At 40.4% G+C, this 15,735-nt stretch overlaps 3 protein-coding genes across 4 annotated transcripts; 1 reads left to right on the top strand and 2 right to left on the bottom strand.

Moving 5' to 3' along the window:
• Positions 1-349: 349 nt before the first annotated feature.
• Positions 350-4,377, bottom strand: LOC133717085 (U-box domain-containing protein 32). Its single transcript, XM_062143720.1, has 10 exons — positions 3,981-4,377; positions 3,825-3,895; positions 3,571-3,692; positions 3,245-3,349; positions 2,954-3,078; positions 2,795-2,862; positions 2,560-2,697; positions 1,772-2,293; positions 944-1,684; positions 350-732 (listed from the first exon to the last, which is right to left on the bottom strand). The coding sequence occupies exons 1-10, from the start codon at positions 4,138-4,140 to the stop codon at positions 553-555; spliced, it is 2,232 nt and encodes a 743-aa protein (XP_061999704.1). The 5' UTR covers positions 4,141-4,377; the 3' UTR covers positions 350-552.
• A 2,605-nt stretch (positions 4,378-6,982) lies between these two features.
• On the top strand, positions 6,983-9,751 carry LOC133714978 (uncharacterized protein At3g49055). Its single transcript, XM_062141269.1, has 5 exons — positions 6,983-8,040; positions 8,352-8,428; positions 8,751-8,862; positions 8,964-9,080; positions 9,269-9,751. Exons 1-5 carry the CDS (start codon positions 7,090-7,092, stop codon positions 9,599-9,601), a joined length of 1,590 nt encoding a protein of 529 aa, XP_061997253.1. The 5' UTR covers positions 6,983-7,089; the 3' UTR covers positions 9,602-9,751.
• Positions 9,752-9,873: 122 nt separating this feature from the next.
• LOC133714976 (kinesin-like protein KIN-10C) lies at positions 9,874-14,693 on the bottom strand. 2 transcript variants are annotated; one of them, XM_062141267.1, is made up of 19 exons: positions 14,323-14,693; positions 13,759-13,924; positions 13,467-13,667; positions 13,186-13,375; positions 12,887-13,092; positions 12,509-12,783; positions 12,366-12,408; positions 12,169-12,222; positions 12,003-12,050; positions 11,862-11,918; positions 11,667-11,723; positions 11,499-11,555; positions 11,331-11,421; positions 10,843-11,252; positions 10,726-10,772; positions 10,517-10,538; positions 10,366-10,434; positions 10,249-10,287; positions 9,874-10,140 (listed from the first exon to the last, which is right to left on the bottom strand). In XM_062141267.1, exons 1-19 carry the CDS (start codon positions 14,523-14,525, stop codon positions 10,096-10,098), a joined length of 2,280 nt encoding a protein of 759 aa, XP_061997251.1. In that variant the 5' UTR covers positions 14,526-14,693; the 3' UTR covers positions 9,874-10,095. The 2 variants fall into 2 exon arrangements, with proteins under 2 accessions (XP_061997251.1, XP_061997252.1); XM_062141268.1 differs by having other exon boundaries at positions 10,843-11,237.
• Between the last annotated feature and the right edge of the window lie 1,042 nt (positions 14,694-15,735).

Genomic DNA, 15,735 nt, shown 5'->3' with positions numbered 1-15,735 from the left:
TGCTTATGGTGTCTTCTTGATGTTTTACATTAGTCATGACTCATTAGTATTAGAACCTTGTTTTCAACAAAAAATATAGTTTTCTTTTTCGTACTTGAAATTTAACGCGAACTATGTCAAAATGCCTTACTATAGCACACATTTTATATTTTGAGATTTTATGCCAAAATCATGGGAACCAGTCTCATTTTACTATCACCAAAATGAGTTTTCTTTTTTCTTTTCTCCAATCAGTTATGCAATTGGGTTCTTAACCATTGACTCCAGGATCCCTGAGGCCCAATCCCTGAGCCTTGAGTCGGGTTAACCATGCCCCGAGCCTTTATTCAAAAGAAGAAAAGCAAAAGGAGAAAAAAAGGTTTATGCGCTTTGCTTTATATCAATAGGGCGAAATGTTGATACAACTATTGGTGTATGCTTTTGATTTTCGCATAAATTCATTTTCTGTAGATCGAGATGTTGATTACTACGGTATAGACGAGTATAGAGATCGAATGGTAGAATCAAACTATAGTAGTACATGTAGCAAAAGAATTAAGATGCAAAAATGCACTACTGTAGTTGCCACTGTTGAATTGCAAACTGAAGCGCATAATTGGGAACCAGATTGCAGTGTTCGAGCTCAAGATTTGTCATCGGAGAAGTACTGTGTCCGCTCTTGAACCATCCTCCTATTGCCTCTTCTTCATATGTGTAGCCATCTGCTGCTATACGTGGATCCGTCATGACTTCCTGCAAATGCAAACAAAAAGAGCCATAGTGATGAGAAAACAATCTGAAACCGAACCCCAGTGGCCCATCAGTATCAAATGCACGCTATAACAGAGTGAACATGAGTGCCTCTTCATAGATATAGGAAGAATGCTCAAAATTATGACCAGAAAGGTAGGGGTGGCAGAATGAAATGTGAACAGACCCATAATGGACAGTACATGTAGGTTACCTGAAGAATGGGGCAGACGAAATGGGATGGTGTTCGGAGAAGCTTCTTAGAAATCGAGCACGACTCAGAGGCAGCACATGAAGTTCTCATTACCTCATGGACGACAGATAGGTCCATCCGATCCAACCGGTTCTCCTCACAACACCTCATTGCTAAGAGAGCCAACTCCTTTGCTTGCTCTAGCGGCCAGTCTCCAGCTGAAACGTCCAACAAACCACTGATGCTGTCATTCTGTAGTGCCCATTTCACATCATTCACTATTCCCAAAAGTGGTCTTGCAGTTAAAAGTCGTAATAATAAAATCCCAAATGAGTAAACATCTGATTCTCTTGTAAGCTTTCCTGTCTCGAGATACTCTGGATCCATATACACAAATGTTCCATTTGGGTCATTACATATTTTGGTGAAGTTGGCCGGATCTTCATTTTGTGAAATTAAGGAAACGATGCCCAAATCACCAAGTTTGCTCACAAAGTTTGCATCCAAGAGAATGTTACTTGCTTTTAGATTCCCATGGACAATACATGGGATATTCGAGTGAAGGAAGATAAGGGCAGAGCATATTTCAGTAGCAATGCATGTTCGAATTTGCCATGGAAGAGGTGGAGCTTTGTCTTTGCCTGCAAGGCGGTCCTCAAGGCTGCCATTTTTAAGGTATTCATACACAAGTGACCTATATTCTGGACACATTCCAATTAGTGTTACCAGGTTTGGATGCCTTGCTCTGCTCAAGACCTCTACCTGTTGAAATTTCAACCAAAATAAAGAATTGATTGCTGTATTACAAGTTTTCTAATAAAGCATCTTAGATAACATAATATAAATTACCTCATTTTGGAACTCTAATTGCCTTTTAGAACCATAAGAGGGCAACATCTTTATTGCAACATGCATGTGGCGAAGAATCCCTTTATAAACACTTCCATACCTTCCTTCTCCAATCTTCTGGGATGGGTCAAAATTCTGAGTTGCCTCATTGATCTCAAGAAAAGAGAATACGGGGAATTCTGCATGACAAAAGCCTGCAGCTTCCCCTAATGTGCTTAGCTGATTGACTTTTCTTATTGCATTTCTATACTCTGCTTGCATGTTATCCCGTTTTTCTCTAAAACTAATCAAGAGCTTCACCGCAGAGATGATCTTCTCCTCTAACTCCTTTACTGTACATTGTGACTCTGCTAGTTGGCCCTCCAGCACTAAGTTCTTGTCCCGGACTATCTGGACTTGTTCTATATATTTATCATGTTCATCCTTCAACCCCTCTGTTTCCTGCCTAATTGTAGCAAGCAATTCTTCCAACTCTTTTTTTTGGCTCATCTCCTTAGTGCATAAGCTTTCAAATGCTTTGGCCTGTAAGAAGGTAGGATAAACAAAGACTTTTGGTGAAAAATGAGACAAATTCTACTATTAAATCAAAATGCATAAATGAAAAGAAAACATGCATGCTTGCACAGTATGCACCATAGAGACTGCCATCTTAAGAAACCCAGGAGCTCACATTTTCATGCTTGAGCCATAGACTCCTAGAATGGTCAGGCAAAATAACTAAGATAAATTTAACTCATGAGAGAATCCAATACCAATACAGAAAGAGATTAGCAAATGATAATTTTTACCTTGCATTTGGCCTCCATGGCATCATCTTCCACTTTCCACCTCCTTGCTGTATCTTCAAATTCCATTTGGTTTGAGTTCTTTCTGTCCAAAATGGCTTGCGTTACTTTATCATAACTTCCACCAGCTGCTTTTTCCTCCTGAAAAGATGTGATACTAAAGATCAACTAAATGCCATCAAAGCTGTAGATGATTCGTAACGAAAATCATCTGACAATGAACACTTTTCTCTCTCACCTCATCTATCAGTAATGGGGTCAACCTCCTTGACAGATCTTCCACTTCATTGACATCTTTCTCAGCATCTGCAGATCTCTGTAACAATGTCACTTGTCTAGTAGTCTTACATTAGAACCAATGTTATCTGCGACAAAAATTGTCTGGTAGTGTGCCTACCTAGATTTCTCAACCAAAGAATTGATTCTGTACTTAAGTGCTCCGGTTCCTCTGTTCCAGTAGCCGAATTTAGCAGCAGCAAAGGAGGGGCACTTTCTATTTCAGAATTATATTCTCTGTCTCCCCTGTTTTCAAATGCTTCGGTATAAGTGGCCATTACATATGGCAAGTGCATAGATAACACTACAAGTTACGGATGAAAATTTGAACTTAAACACGAAACTACTAGGGATTTGGGACAATTGGACAGACAACAATATGAGTTGGTCTGCCAAAAAAAACCAATAGTACCTTGTATATATGAGGTGGCCATTACAAACAAACCAAATATGACAGGAACTAGCTGCTTTTTGACATACAAAAACTGCCTTATTGGACCTTATTTCCGCCAATCTCCTGAAATTGCCAGTAAGTATCAGTCAGTCAACTTAAATCAAACTACTGAAAGCAGATATGCATTCCCACCGAATTTGTTTTTTTTTTTCAACTCATCCGATGTCACAACAACTTTATTTATTTAGAGCCAACAGCAATAGGAAATGTTGTATGGTTTACAAATATAGTTTCCCTTCCAACGAAAATTCATATCTTCGGAAAGTATAACAACCGGTGCTTACTCGGTATAATATTCATCTGCAGCTGCCCCCATGACAAGCCACCTAATATCGTGCCGAGCAATCAATTCAACAATCCCCTCCTCCACATTGTCCATCTCAATCCATACTTCATTTGCCTGCACCTACATTGATAAGCAACCACACCAATCAATCACTCGAAATGTTCTACCAAAATGTGTCAATCTACTCTCCTATAAAATCCATCTCTAAACACGAAAACATTCATAACTTAAAATCGGGGATTGAATACTCACTCCTGCTCCGATCAGAATCAGTAGGTATTCGTTTAGAAGATTTCGTAAATTTACTGAACTATTTTCATCACCTGCATAATAGTGATCCGATTATGAACCAGAAATCGAAACAGAATTTACTCGGAATTCACAATCAGACCAATCACAACTACTCACACAATGAAGGGCGGTGAACGTGGAGGAGGCATATATTCTTGCCGACGAAGTTCTTGACGGCCCAAAACAGCGTCGTTTCGCTCTGCTTCACGTCGTCCCCCACCGCAACAAAGATGGTCTCTTCCACATCCCACACTTGCTCTTCTTCAACGCTCCCCATCGGCTCAAATCCCACCGGGTTCGGGGAATTAAGGGAATCGGTGTGGTGAGTTTGAACTCGGCGAGTGAGACTGAGTCATCACCGAGTCATAAACAAGCTGAAATTTCTGGAAACGGTGAACTGTAAAAGGGAAGACACAAAGCACTGTGTATTGGTGTGCCTGCTTTTGCTTTGCTTAAGAGTTTGGGCTTGCGGCTGACATTCTTATCAGATTCTCATGAAAGGAGTTTTCAAGGTACTTTTTTTTTTCTTTTCTCCTTTATAAGCAAAAAAAGTCCTTTGAATTATAAAATTCTAGTACTTTATAGTAGTATTAGTCATTAACGGTAAAAAGAAGAGTTAAAAAAACAATCATTTCGGAATGATAGTTAATTACAATAGAGAATTAGAATAAGAAACAACGATTGTCATATCCTTTTAACCAATATCACGAATGAGAGTACACATTCAACACTGTATGATTTTATATTTCTTTTTTACTTACGCACCATTAAACTCGTAACATACGTTTTCTAGATTTTTGGAGAAGAAATATGAAAAGTAGTTTGCATTATGACGTTGATATATCCATTGATCATTCCGCATTGACAAGATCTCACCTTTGATGTTGACATAAGAAGGCTATGGTTAATCTCCTTAAGCAATTTCATGGCAATTAAGTGCAAAGTAGCAACAATATTTAATTGAAACTTGGACCTTTGTCTATAAAGGAAAAGAAAAAGATGCCTATTTCTTTCTTTTTCAAAGGAAAAAGTCTTTCATAATCTCCCATCAAATACGACAGATAAGAAAGACAATAATAAACCAAGCACTCAACCTCACTCGGTACTTTAAATATCAATCTTACCAAGATGTGGTAATAGTAAATGTGGACTTTCTTTCCCTTTTGGGTCAATGAAGAAAGTACGGCCCAACTCCGAGAAAGCCTAAATCTGCTAGTCTACTGATCTGCGTCCAACCCAAATGTAATTATTTTTATGAACACTGAAAGTGCACTAATATGAATGAACGCTTGAATAACATCAAATGTAATTACTTTTCGGGAAAAATTCACCAACGGTCTCTGGACACTTAGGGGACTTTCAGCCGTGACGGAAATTGGCCGTAGGTATCACATTGAAACGAAAAAATGAGTCCAGGTATCACATTGATAACTTTGTAAGTTCAGGTATCATTCTGAAAGTCCCTTAGTATCTAGACACCGTTGGTGAATTTTTCCCTATTTTGCACGTGCGATGCACGTGAGTCACTTAATGAAGAAAAAAGGACCGATTTACCCTCAAATTCTTTCTTTCTTTTCTTTTCTTTTTTTCTTTATTCTTCTTTCTTTCTTTCTTTCTTCTTCTTCTTTTCTGGTTTCTTCTTCCCCTGATTTGAATCATCAAGATTCAAATCATCTTGCTCATCCGATTCCCACCGCCGATCGCCGATCAAACACCGCCGCTGCGTCTCAACCCACCTTCATGCACCACAGATGTTTCTGGTTCCCCCAACTTCAAATCCTATAGCAAATTGAAATTGTGCATTGAGGCTTCACCGCTCACTCCGAGTTCATCCCCGCCGCCGCCGCCAATGACTTAACCACCACCACTCTCGTTCTCTCCTCCGACCCCCTTTTATACACCATTGATCAGAAACTCAGACTCCGCCAGCCCTCCACTCTCAAATCACAGCTCCAATCCCACCCCTCCATCCTCTCCTTCGTTCCCGACATGCAACACCACCTCCACACCATCCTCACCTGCAACTTCATCGGTTTAGCCCAACTTCGATCAGAGGCAATTTTAGGCAGACAAAGATTAACAACTTCGGCCTCCACACCATCCTCACCTGCAGAAAATTCGAGCTGTTCTTATTCACCAGCTTCGCCACTCCGCTGCTACCCACCATTGTGCCTCGCCGATTAGTAGACAAAGAACTCGGAGCCTCCACCATCGAGAAATTGAGGCTCACGTTCTGCGTGTCCTGCGCGGCGGATATCGGCATCGTCGGAGAAAATGTTGTATGAACATAAATTTAGTTTGGGTTCCACGGTGGCAGCTAGTCAAGCTCGTTGATTGCGGCCTTGGCTTTCTTGATTAGCCAATCGACGACCTTGCTAGGCTGGTCGTATCCAAGCCGGTCCTGCATGTCATAGAATTGAATGGCGGTGTGGGCGACGAGCCGGATGCTGCGATCCCTGGGGCCTTTGGTGGTGCAAACCTTGCTGTGGCGGTCCTTCTGGTCGGTGGCCCTTAGAATGTGGCATTGAGCCTCCACGATTTCGCTAGCGGTGGAGGAAGAAGCAGTCCTTATCCCCAAACCCAATCGAGAAGCAGCGGAGGACGACGTTGTTGTGCGGTGGTGGAGGTTGTTGTGGTCAAGTCATTGGCGACGACGGCGAGGATGAACTCGGAGTGAGCGGTGAAGCCTTAATGCACAATTTCAATTTGCTATAGGATTTGAAGTTGGGGGAACCAGAAACATCTATGGTGCATGAAGGTGGATTGAGACGCAGTGGCGGTGTTTGATCGACGATCGGCGGTAGGAATCGGACGAGCAAGATGATTTGAATCTTGATGATTTGAATCTTGATGATTCAAATCAGGGGAAGAAGAAACCAGAAAAGAAGAAGAAGAAAGAAAGAAAGAAAGAAAGAAAGAAGAATACAGAAAAAAAGAAAAGAAAAAAAAGAAAGAATTTGAGGGTAAATCGGTCCTTTTGTCTTCATTAAGTGACTCACGTGCATCGCACGTGCAAAATAGGAAAAAAATTCACCAACGGTGTCTGGACACTTAGGGACTTTCAGACCAAATCTGGTTAGCCCACCAGTCCGCGCGCCAAAACCCAAACTGACACCCTTCCCTTTCCCTACCAAACTCTCTCTAAATTTCAGTTGACTAGTAGCTCTGAAACTCTTCCGTTCACTCTTCTTCACTATGATCCCAATCATCTTATACTGTACGGACCATGGAAACCGAAACCGAAACCGAAATCAACGGCCCAGATTCCACACAAACCTCCGATCATGATCTCCTCCGCGCCGAGCTCGACTCCCTCCGCCGGTCTCACCGGAGCCTCCTACAGAAGACGGCGGCGATGGAGGAAGACTTCAACCGCGTCCAGAGCCAGCGAGACGAGGCGGCGGCTCGCAACGCCGAGTTGACCAGACTCGTCGGAGAAGTTTCCGGCGAGAGGGACGCTCTAAGGGAAGAGCTTCGCAAGGTCGAAGCTGTGAAGAGAGAGAAGGAAGACGAGTATGCGATGAAAATCGATGAGGAGGTGAGGAGGAAGAAGAGTCTGGAAAGTGAGGTTCGAGTCTGTAAGGAGAGAATTGAGAGGTTGGAGATTGAGAGGAGAGAAAGAGATGAGTTTTTGATCAAGTGCTCGGATTCGCTCCGGCCGATCGAGAAGGAGTTGATCAGGATTATTGAAGGAGTCTGTGACGAAGAAGATGACAAAGAAGTAGTTGAGATTGAGAAGGCGGCAACGAATGTGGGGGGAGGTGAAGCCGAATTGGACCAGGAATCGAGGGGAGTATGGGAGAAGATCAAGACTATCAAGAGGCTAGTGGAGATAGCCGAAGAGAAAGTGGATGATTATAAGGAATTGAGGCATAACGAGAGGAGGCAATTGGGGAACAGTGTGGTGAGTTTGACAGAGGAGAATAGGGATATCAGCACATTGCTGAGGATTGCTTTGGTGGAGAAGGAGGCTGTGGAGAAGAGGTTGAAGGGGAGCGGTGAGACGAAGAGGGTGGCCATTTTGCAGAGAGTTGGATTCAGTCCGTTCGGGTTTTTGATGGGAAGTGGAGGCAATGAGCAGCCATTGGAGGCTTCCGGGGCTAAATTGGAAGGAATGGGGTCTGGTGCGAGTAACATGTCGGATAGCAGTGAGTGTGAAGAGGAGGTTGTAAGTCTGGTGAGTTCAGCTTCTTTTATTTTGGTTCAAGATTGTATTAAGCTAATTTATTTTTAGAAGATTGGAAGAGTGATGCTTAAGAGGGTTAAACTTTTTGATGGAATGTGTTACATTTGTTGCGATTGTGACTTAGTGAAACAAATCACAATTCACAAAAGCTTGTACATTGTGTGTATAGACAATTCTGATAGTGCTTGATATGGATAATTCTGGCTTTGAGAATGTAGGCACTGCTCGAAGATAAGTGCAAGTAAATTTTGTTTTTTGGTAATGGATAATAATCGTCAACTTTTTGTCATTTTTCTTATCAGGCATCTACTGTAGAGAAGATAATGAAGAACCTGCGCCTGGAAATCAGTCAATTGAGAAGATCTTTGGACGACTCTAGGTAAACCTGTGATCAAATCAGACGCCTGCTCACATCACTGTTATGTGATTAGGTTTTGAAATTGCATCATATTAAGAGTTATGCTCTAGAAGAGAGAATGTCGATGAATTTGATATGTACTTCTTAGTTCAAGAGATTGGTTCAGACAAAGACATATAAAGATCAAATTTCCTGATATTAGGCCATAAAAGTTTGTCCATTAGTGCAAGAGTTCTATACATATCAATATCTACAAGCACCTTAAGGCCACACTTTACTAGTCTACACATGTTGAGTATCATTGCTTTAAAGTATGGATTACTTACTATCATTTCTATGCCAGGTCAGACACTGAGCGCCTACAGAGTCTCACAGAGAAACAAGCTCAACAAATTGCAGAAAACATGCTGTACATCAAGGAGTTAGAAGACAGAGAGAGGGTGTTAACTGAAAATGTAATTGCTAGCTCCATAAAAGAAAATAGTCATTTTTGTTGTATCTACATGTAGCATGCTCATATTCTTGCTGATTTACCCCATCGTTTTATGGATGTAAGGTTGAGGCACACATGATTGAAATGAAGGATGCTGAAGCAGAGGTTGCCAGATGGAGAGAAGCTTGTGAGTTGGAAGTTGAAGCTGGGAAAAATGAGATTGAAGAACGCGAAAAATTGGTAATCATTGTCATTTTTTGCGAAATATCATTTCATTGTGAATCATTTACTGGGACTAAATTATATGCTTTCTTTCTTTATCTGGTAATGTCGAAGTTCTTTATGGTTTCCTGCTTTCACGAGGATTTGTCTATCCTCTCTCACACTCTCAGTCACTCACTTGAGTTTATCTCGTTACTGTTCATTAGATTGCCATTCTGAAGAAAGAATTGGAGAAAACAAGGGCTGCTTTGGACATATCAAATGGCAAATTAAAGCTGAAAGAAGAACTTGCAGCTAATGCCATGGCTGCTCATGCAGCAGCAGAGAAGTCCCTCCAGCTGGCTGACAGCAGGGCAGCAGGACTCCGTACCCGAATAGAGGAACTAACAAGACAGCTAGAAGAAGCAGATAGCAGAGAGCGCAATAGCCGAAGGGTGAGGCATATATGTTGGCCATGGCGATCCTTCAAAGTGAACCCTGCTAACAATGTACGACGATTGCTACCAGAAATGCAGGCCTTGCTTAATTATAGTGGGTGATGAGTCAGTAACATGATTCATTTTGTGTTGGCTCAATAGGATTTTATTTGAAGTTCTTTCATTTCTTTTATCACCCCTGTGCAGATGTATCCCTCCTTTGTTGTATTTATAAGAAAAATAGTGATATTGCATTGCCTTCTCATTTACTTATTTGTTTGATTACAAATGTAAGAAAGTATCACCAAATAGGTTAAAATCAGTTGGTACGATAGTTTCACTTTTCAACAATGCTAAGGGTGGAAATGAGACATATGCCGTCTGGTTCATTATCATATAACAGATGGATTCATAAAGAATGAGGGTAAAATTTAATGATGATCGATTTGGCATGGTTGTGAAACACAGATGAACAGATATACCATTACAGTAAAGCAAATTACACGAAATTTCAAGGCAATATAATATTGCTATATCGACATTCGTTCTTGTGATACAGAACACTCTACAGACTAAAAGAAAATGCAATCAGAGAAAGGAGATTCTCCAAAAGGTCACTAATCGAAAAGCCCTCCTCCTGCTTTCTTCATCAAGTTCTTAATCTGCGTACATAAAAAACAGAAATACTGAGCTCAATTCAATGACATGACATATATAGCGGAATATTCATAGAGCAATTGCTCTACTTACGAAAGAAAATAAGGAGGTACCTGCTTCACTGAAAGTCCAATGTCTTGTAAATCATCAAGCTGAAAAAAAGAGCATTTGTTTTAGTAATTAACCATGAAGCAAATCTGTGATAGTTTATTGATTTATTGAGTACTTACACTCTTGAAGGGCTCGGGAGTTTCTTCACGGCAATCAAGTATGTATGTTGCTCTTTTCTCTCCAATTCCCTGTACCGCAAATTTGGAGTCGCTTAATACGGACAGGTGATAGAATACGTCGTAATAATGAAAAAGTAGAAGTGGTCCTTACCTTTAATCTTTTCAGATCTTCCCTATTTATAGAAGGAAATAAAACAAACAAAAGGTTAGGCTTGAAGAGTAAGAACATGAAGCCCATCAAGCTATGAGGAAAAGAGAACTAAATCGGAATACCCTTCGGGCCTTGACATGAATTTAGAGACCATTGCATACAAAGGACATGCTGAAATATCATAAACTTAGCATGACGCATAAACTTACTTGCTAGCGGTGTTTAAGAAGCTAAGATATTCTTGAACAAGAGATTGCTGCAATAACAACATGACATTAGAAGCAAAATCAGGAATAAACTCGATGAAGAGAATGGCTAAATCATACCTTGACACCAGTACTGCGGACACTCAACGTTTCCCAAGGGCTGTTGACATTTGCAACCTCCCATCTGTCATTGTGTTTTATATCCTGATTAGCAACTGGGGTTTTTGGTTCCACAACTGGAGTCTTTGGTTCCTTGATGTTGTTGACATTTGCAACCTCCCAACTATCATTGTGGCTTAAATCCTGACTGGCAACTGGGGCGTTTGATTCCACGATGTCAGTACAGAGGAAGTTATTGGATGAAGTATCTTTCTCCTCTGGCATCGTAATGCACAATGGAGTTGAAGAACAAAGTGATTTCATTTTTAATGCCAATTCTTGTAATCGTGCACTGATTGGAGGTGATGCATCTTCGTTGTCTGGGAAGTTATTGTTTTCCTTCTCCATGTCATGAACTGTTGAAAAAGAGACTGAAAGGAAGTTACAAGATTGCATTGATAACTAGCAAATCCATATGGTGATTCAAATTATAGGAAGATGAAACCAACCTTCTTCAACTAAAGCCAATGCATATCTGCTACTGCTATTGTCACTAGGATTAACTTCCTCAGTAGGGCCATCACCATTCACAGAAACATCCTGGAAAGAAATTGACTAGTTCAATATTATGCCACTTATGCAAGCCATGATATTTTGTTGGTTCAACTGTTGATTACCTTTTCTGCAATTGAATTATCTTCAGCATGCTTTGGATCATCCAATAGCAAATGCTCCTGCACAGAATGCATATTGACCAACATCACACTCCTTTTCTATGTAAACTCATAAAACTCAAAACTGCATATTGTCCTGCATTATGTCTTGCTGGTTCAATTGTTTGTTACCTTTTCTTCCTTCAAAGAATGTTCAGCATGCTTTGGATCATCTGATAATAATTCGTCCTGCATAGAATGTCTGTCAGTTGACCTCTATTACACCTTAAGCATGTTGCATCTTATAAAAACCAAAAAGTTCAAACATAGAATGGAAAAATTACCACCACAAAACCCACTAGCTATATTCATAAACTTATTCATTACCTTTACCACAAGAGATGCAGGTTCTACGGGATTCAAAGCATTTGATGATGGATTCTCCTGCATAGATACAGGCTAACGTCAGTCGCAGATTCCAAAGGTATTAGAATATAACAGTACAGGTATAATGTGAAGGTAGATTACAGATTTAAGCTGCTCGGTTCCTTCAGGAACATTTGAAATGGTCTCTTCCTGCAAATATACAAAGGCACCGTGTAAATAAGAATACAAAGATTACACCCAGCAAATGTCCTCGGTTCTTGAAAATTTAAAACAAATTATGAAAGGAAGTAATACAGAAAAGCCTTACCTTATCAGCTACAGAAGTTTCAATGGTTGAGACAATATCTGACATAGCACTTGCCTGCATTCAAATTTAGTAAGCTACAATGCAGGTTGAAAAACCATACCTCTTATAGTATCTAATATAAAGTAAAATCAGATGACTTAATTTTTTTTTTTTTTTTTTTTTTTTTTTTTTTTTTTTTTAAGTAGGGATTTGGGTACCTTCATTGATTTGGTCAAACGACCTCTTTCATCAAATAGTTTCCTTCCAATAGAAAAAACAGCACATTTTATTCTAGTGGTCAGTGCATTGGAATGGGTATTCAACCATAACTCACAATATGACAAGGACCTTAATAACATACCTTCCTTTCAATGCGGAAGTCATACTACTATTTGCTTTCTTGGAAGAAAGAGGCCCACTGACTTTCTTCTCAGAAAGAGGCACTCGGGAGACAGTTTGTTTCTTTGCTATAGCAGAAGTAGTCATGGATACATGGCCCTTCTGTGATGAACGCACTTCTGATCTTGTCAGACCTTTAATTTTCTTTGTTGAGACTGTGACAGCCTGATTGGTGTTTTGAGAAGAGCGAGACACCAAGCTTACCATGTAAATAGAATCTTGGCAAAATGACGGTTTCTACAGTGAAATGGGGGAGAAATAGAGAATTAAGGTGATCGAAGCAAGCTAAACAACAGTAAACCAGAAATGGTAAACTTGTAGCCAAGTTAAGAGGCCTCACCAAGCAAGTGATTGTCAGAACTCTACTCATCCCTCCCAGGGAGTCTTGCAATAAATGTGTGAGTTTGCTTTCCCGATAAGGCACATGGTTTCCATTGGAACTCACTGCATTAACAACATTGATCATGGCATAGATTGACTTATTGATTTTACTGCTCTCAACATGATTAATGCAGTCAATGCTCTTCCTTCTTGTATCTTCATAACCTGTCACAGACAGTTTCAACCAAAGTTCTATCAACATATCAAAAAGTTTAACTTGCTGAAAAACTTATCAGCCTGAGGTTTAAGATATACAACCTGCTAAGTCAATAAAGTTTAACTTGCTGACTTGAAGGGTATCTGAATTTTCTCTTTGAGATGATACATATACTATCAATCCCTTATGGCATCTACGAGAAAGTTCAGCTGGTCCCTTTGGTGTTGGTTTACGGGAAGTACCCCCACTAACATACAGTTTGTTAAATTCCAACATGGACTTCACAGGCACCTGAACAGAGATGAGATGATATGTGAGGAATAATTTACATCAATGCAAATCAACTCAAATACTATATACTGAAAGTACCAAAACAACTTGCCTGAGAAAGTCCTTTAAGCCGAATGTTTCCTTGAGTGTCTCCCAGAACCAAAACTTCTGGGCGTGATAGATCCAATATATCATAAATGTGGTCCTGATAAACCTCATATGAGGATATAGTAATTGAACATCCGTTTTTCTCAGCCATTGAAATAATTTCATCGGTTGCCATTGTTGCCAAACCTGGTTTCTCACTCGAACCCTTCAAAAGCAATTGGTTTAACAGTTTACTTCACTATCGCAAAAGCTATTTCCTATGAAAATAGAGTCAAAGCCGATCCTTGGGAGAATACCTGAATTAAGCTAGTCTTTCCACTACCTCTAGCTCCCAAAGCAATGACAGTGGCATTACAGCCCTCCAGAACTCCAGGAATTAAAGGCTTTACTTCTCTTGAAAAAATTAGGCCATTATCCTCATTTTGGTCATAGCAATTGTCCAATTCATAAGACTCTTTACGGCTGCAAGACAAAAACGCAATCTTATCCACCAAAATCTAATAACCTATCACTAAATTATACATAAAAGAAAGAAAATTTAAGCTTATCACAGTTCCTTGTTTATTCCTCAAATTTACAACACCTCAATTCAATTAAACCAAACTAACTGCAGTCGCCTTATTCGACTCCTCCATTTCTACCAGAAGAGCACATAATCCCATATAAACTATCCAAAATTCACTTACTTCTGGTTCAATTTGGTCCTCCGTAACTAAAAGAGCACATAATTCAATCTAAAATCCACCATTTCTGATTTAACACACACTCTACTGCAATCTTTGAACAATAATGATCCTGAGCTCAAATCAAGAACAAAATCCAATAATCAAAACCCGACCCGACCCGGAAAATTCACATACCTCGCTGATTGGTCTCTGAAAGAGAGAGTGACACTGTCCGACGCCTCTCCGGCGGGCTTGTTCACCGAGATCCACGACACCCCACCGGAAACCTCGGCCGCCGGATCTGCAACGCCGCCGATCTTCGCCACGAGTCGGACCTTTCGCGATGTGTTGGAGCGGCGTTTAGGGGTTTTGGTGAGGTCGGGGTTGTTGGAAGCCATGTAAAATTAGCTCTTAAGAAAGAATTAGGGTTCAGATTCGAGATCTGAATGCTTCGAATTTGAGAGAGAAAGATTTATGGGAGTGAGTCTGAGTTTATCAGAGCAATTGGGAATTGCCAGTTGGGATTTGATGGGTTAAATTTTGGGGGCTGGTTTTGGTAGCCGTTAGCATTTTTGGAATTGGGAGGGCTATTTCAAATTTTAGCTTACGTGGTACGCTCCCCTTTTCTCCCCAGAAAAGGACATGAATCATAAATGGGCCAGCACAACACCATACTGTAATGTTTAGGGGTGATAATTTTTGTGGTTTGTTGGGCTTTTTTAAATCGAGAGTTTAGATACGTGTTTAGTATGGGTTTACTGAAGTGAATGAATTGAAGATAACGGTATCTCATCAGATCAAGTTTTACTCACCGAGTTTGGATACGTGTTTGGTACGACTTCGCTGAAGTGGAGAAATCAAGATAACAGTACTACATCAAGCCAAATTTCACTCACCGAGTTCAAATACGTGTTTAGTACGACTTCACTGAAATAGAGAAATCAAGATAACGGTATCTCATTAGGCCACGTTTCGCTCACCGAGTTTAGGGGTGATAACTTTGGCCTTAGAAATGGATTGTGGTTTGTTCCAATTCTGTCATTCACTTGACCCGAAACTGACATGGTAACACGATGGTTTAGTCACATTTGTAGTAACTTTGTCTCATAAAAAAGTTACTAAAATGGCTAAATGGATCAATTCAGAAGCCGTGTTCGTGTTTGAATCACGACATGGCCCAATTTACTATAACAAATTGAGCTTGGCCCGATACGAACAGTCCCTCAAACTGTTTCCCTAAGCCCAAATTATAGTAATACCCACCAAACCATTCTAATCAACAGCCCAAAAAGCACAAAAACGAAAACGCTGCGTTTGGTCGATGTCTCCTTAACAAACCTTCGTCCACTGCGTTTCTTCATTCTACAAGTTCTTCAAGCTTTGCACCTATCGGAAACAATGGACGACAAGGCGTCGGAGACGAAGAACAGCGAGAAGAAGAAGATATTGTCTGCGTGCGACGTTGAGGCCCTGAAGAAATGCTTGGAGGAGAACAAGGGCGACTACGTCAAGTGCCAATCACAGATCGATGCCTTCAAGTCTTCTTGTGCTGTGAAGAAACCAAGGCCATCCGTAGAGTCTGTACCTTAAGATCAATTTTGATTTTGA

This window comes from Rosa rugosa, chromosome 6 (assembly GCF_958449725.1).
Source record: "Rosa rugosa chromosome 6, drRosRugo1.1, whole genome shotgun sequence".
In the NCBI taxonomy this organism is placed as follows: domain Eukaryota; kingdom Viridiplantae; phylum Streptophyta; class Magnoliopsida; order Rosales; family Rosaceae; genus Rosa; species Rosa rugosa.
This window is presented reverse-complemented; position numbering and strand designations above follow the sequence as displayed.

Excerpts from the sequence above, each read along its gene's own strand:
- LOC133714978 (XM_062141269.1), top strand. The coding sequence starts at position 7,090 with ATGGAAACCGAAACCGAAACCGAAATCAACGGCCCAGATTCCACACAA. Across the intron at positions 8,863-8,963 it reads AGAGGGTGTTAACTGAAAAT|GTTGAGGCACACATGATTGA; the intron begins GTAATTGCTAGC and ends TATGGATGTAAG. Across the intron at positions 9,081-9,268 it reads TTGAAGAACGCGAAAAATTG|ATTGCCATTCTGAAGAAAGA; the intron begins GTAATCATTGTC and ends ACTGTTCATTAG.
- LOC133714976 (XM_062141267.1), bottom strand. The coding sequence starts at position 14,525 with ATGGCTTCCAACAACCCCGACCTCACCAAAACCCCTAAACGCCGCTCC. Across the intron at positions 13,376-13,466 it reads GGCTTAAAGGACTTTCTCAG|GTGCCTGTGAAGTCCATGTT; the intron begins GCAAGTTGTTTT and ends ATCTCTGTTCAG. Across the intron at positions 11,253-11,330 it reads ATTGGCTTTAGTTGAAGAAG|TCTCTTTTTCAACAGTTCAT; the intron begins GTTGGTTTCATC and ends ACTTCCTTTCAG.
- LOC133717085 (XM_062143720.1), bottom strand. The coding sequence starts at position 4,140 with ATGGGGAGCGTTGAAGAAGAGCAAGTGTGGGATGTGGAAGAGACCATC. Across the intron at positions 3,079-3,244 it reads GGCCACCTCATATATACAAG|GGGAGACAGAGAATATAATT; the intron begins GTACTATTGGTT and ends ATTTGAAAACAG. Across the intron at positions 733-943 it reads TCGTCTGCCCCATTCTTCAG|GAAGTCATGACGGATCCACG; the intron begins GTAACCTACATG and ends TTGCATTTGCAG.